The sequence below is a fragment of the Trichechus manatus genome, unplaced genomic scaffold, assembly GCF_000243295.1.
Source record: "Trichechus manatus latirostris isolate Lorelei unplaced genomic scaffold, TriManLat1.0 scaffold00028, whole genome shotgun sequence".
NCBI classification, from domain to species: Eukaryota; Metazoa; Chordata; class Mammalia; order Sirenia; family Trichechidae; genus Trichechus; species Trichechus manatus.
The window spans coordinates 1372776-1373987 of NW_004443964.1; the positions used below are offsets into that span (position 1 = coordinate 1372776).

Sequence of the window (1212 nt, forward strand, 5' to 3'; positions counted from 1 at the left end):
AGCTCTCAGCTCCAAGTGCTTTGTGGGACAAAAGCAGAACTGACCTCCAGGGAAGCTTTGCCAACTAACACCTTTATTCTGTCTACATCACTGTGGCCTCGGGCAGCCCACCTGGTCAGACAGACTCTGTGAGAGGCTGCAGGAGAGACACAGGATATCATGAGCCTTGTCTGTTCCCCTACTGACTCAGTAAATTCCTGAATTCATCTTCCAGCCAATGGATTATCCCATGAGGGTCAGATGTTCACTCTGCAAGTTCTGAAAGCGAGGAAGGCGCCCCATGTGAGGTCTCCCTTGAAACCACATCCAGAAAGGAACAGGGTGGCTCCAGGCTGACCACTAAGGCACAGGCCACCTCCTCCCATAAACACACGGCGCCTTTTCACTGAAGGAGGAGGGATACGCATAAATCCCTACTCTCTGTCCTAAAACGTGTGACCCAGAGCTTGAAAGCTTGGATAGGCCAAGCTCTACGCCTCGGAAAGAGGGAGGAACCGCCTCGCAGACCCTTAAGATGCTTCCCGGGGCTGCCTGCCTCAGCTCCCCAGAAAGCAGCACTCAAAAAAGCTCGGCAGGTCCCAGTGAGGACCCCACTAGCCTCACCCGCTGGGGCCCAATGTTCAGAACCCCGAATCCCATACAATCGCGGCCTTTTCTGATCTGTCAAGGTTTTGGCACGGGCCTGAGTCACACATTCTCGTGACTCAGGACTTCTGACCCACTGGGTCAGACGCTAGCTGTGTAAGACCGAGAGCCCTGGTATCTGTTTTTTTTAATGGGGAGGATTTGCAAACTGCCCTGCTCAAAAGAATCGGAGTGAAAACCACAGCGGCAGTCCCTCTGCGGCTTGTCGCCCGTGTTCTCCGCGGACCCCCACCCATATTTCTGCTGGCGTCGGCCGCCATGCCGCTGAGAACCCTGAAATGGTACAGGAACGGGCCGCGCGGGAAGAATCGAGCCGCGCTCGGGGCCCGGGACCCGGGGCCGTGGCTGCGGGCTCCGGACCCGCCTCTCGCTCGCCTCCTGGAAGGACCGCGACCCCTCCCGGTCCTCGGCCGGGCCCGGGGGACAGGGCTGGCGGCGGTAGGGCCCTCAGGCCGAGGTCCCGCTCACTCAGCCCGGGGCAGAGACCCGGGAAGAGAGCGCCCAGTCTGCTTGGCGGGGGGCGCGTTACCTAGGAGACGCTCAAAGGTGCCGCTGCCGCGCCCCATG

At 59.7% G+C, this 1212-nt stretch overlaps 1 protein-coding gene across 1 annotated transcript in view; it reads right to left on the reverse strand.

Annotated features, from left to right (window-relative positions):
- The window catches only part of HGS (hepatocyte growth factor-regulated tyrosine kinase substrate), a 16233-nt gene extending 15022 nt beyond the window's left edge, over positions 1-1211 (reverse strand). Inside the window, exons 1-2 of the mRNA XM_004374352.1 lie at positions 1175-1211; positions 878-1091 (exon numbers count right to left, since the gene is read on the reverse strand). Of these exons, the coding sequence (XP_004374409.1) occupies positions 878-1091; positions 1175-1211 (251 nt within the window). The remainder of the gene's footprint in view (positions 1-877; positions 1092-1174) is intronic.
- Between the last annotated feature and the right edge of the window lies 1 nt (position 1212).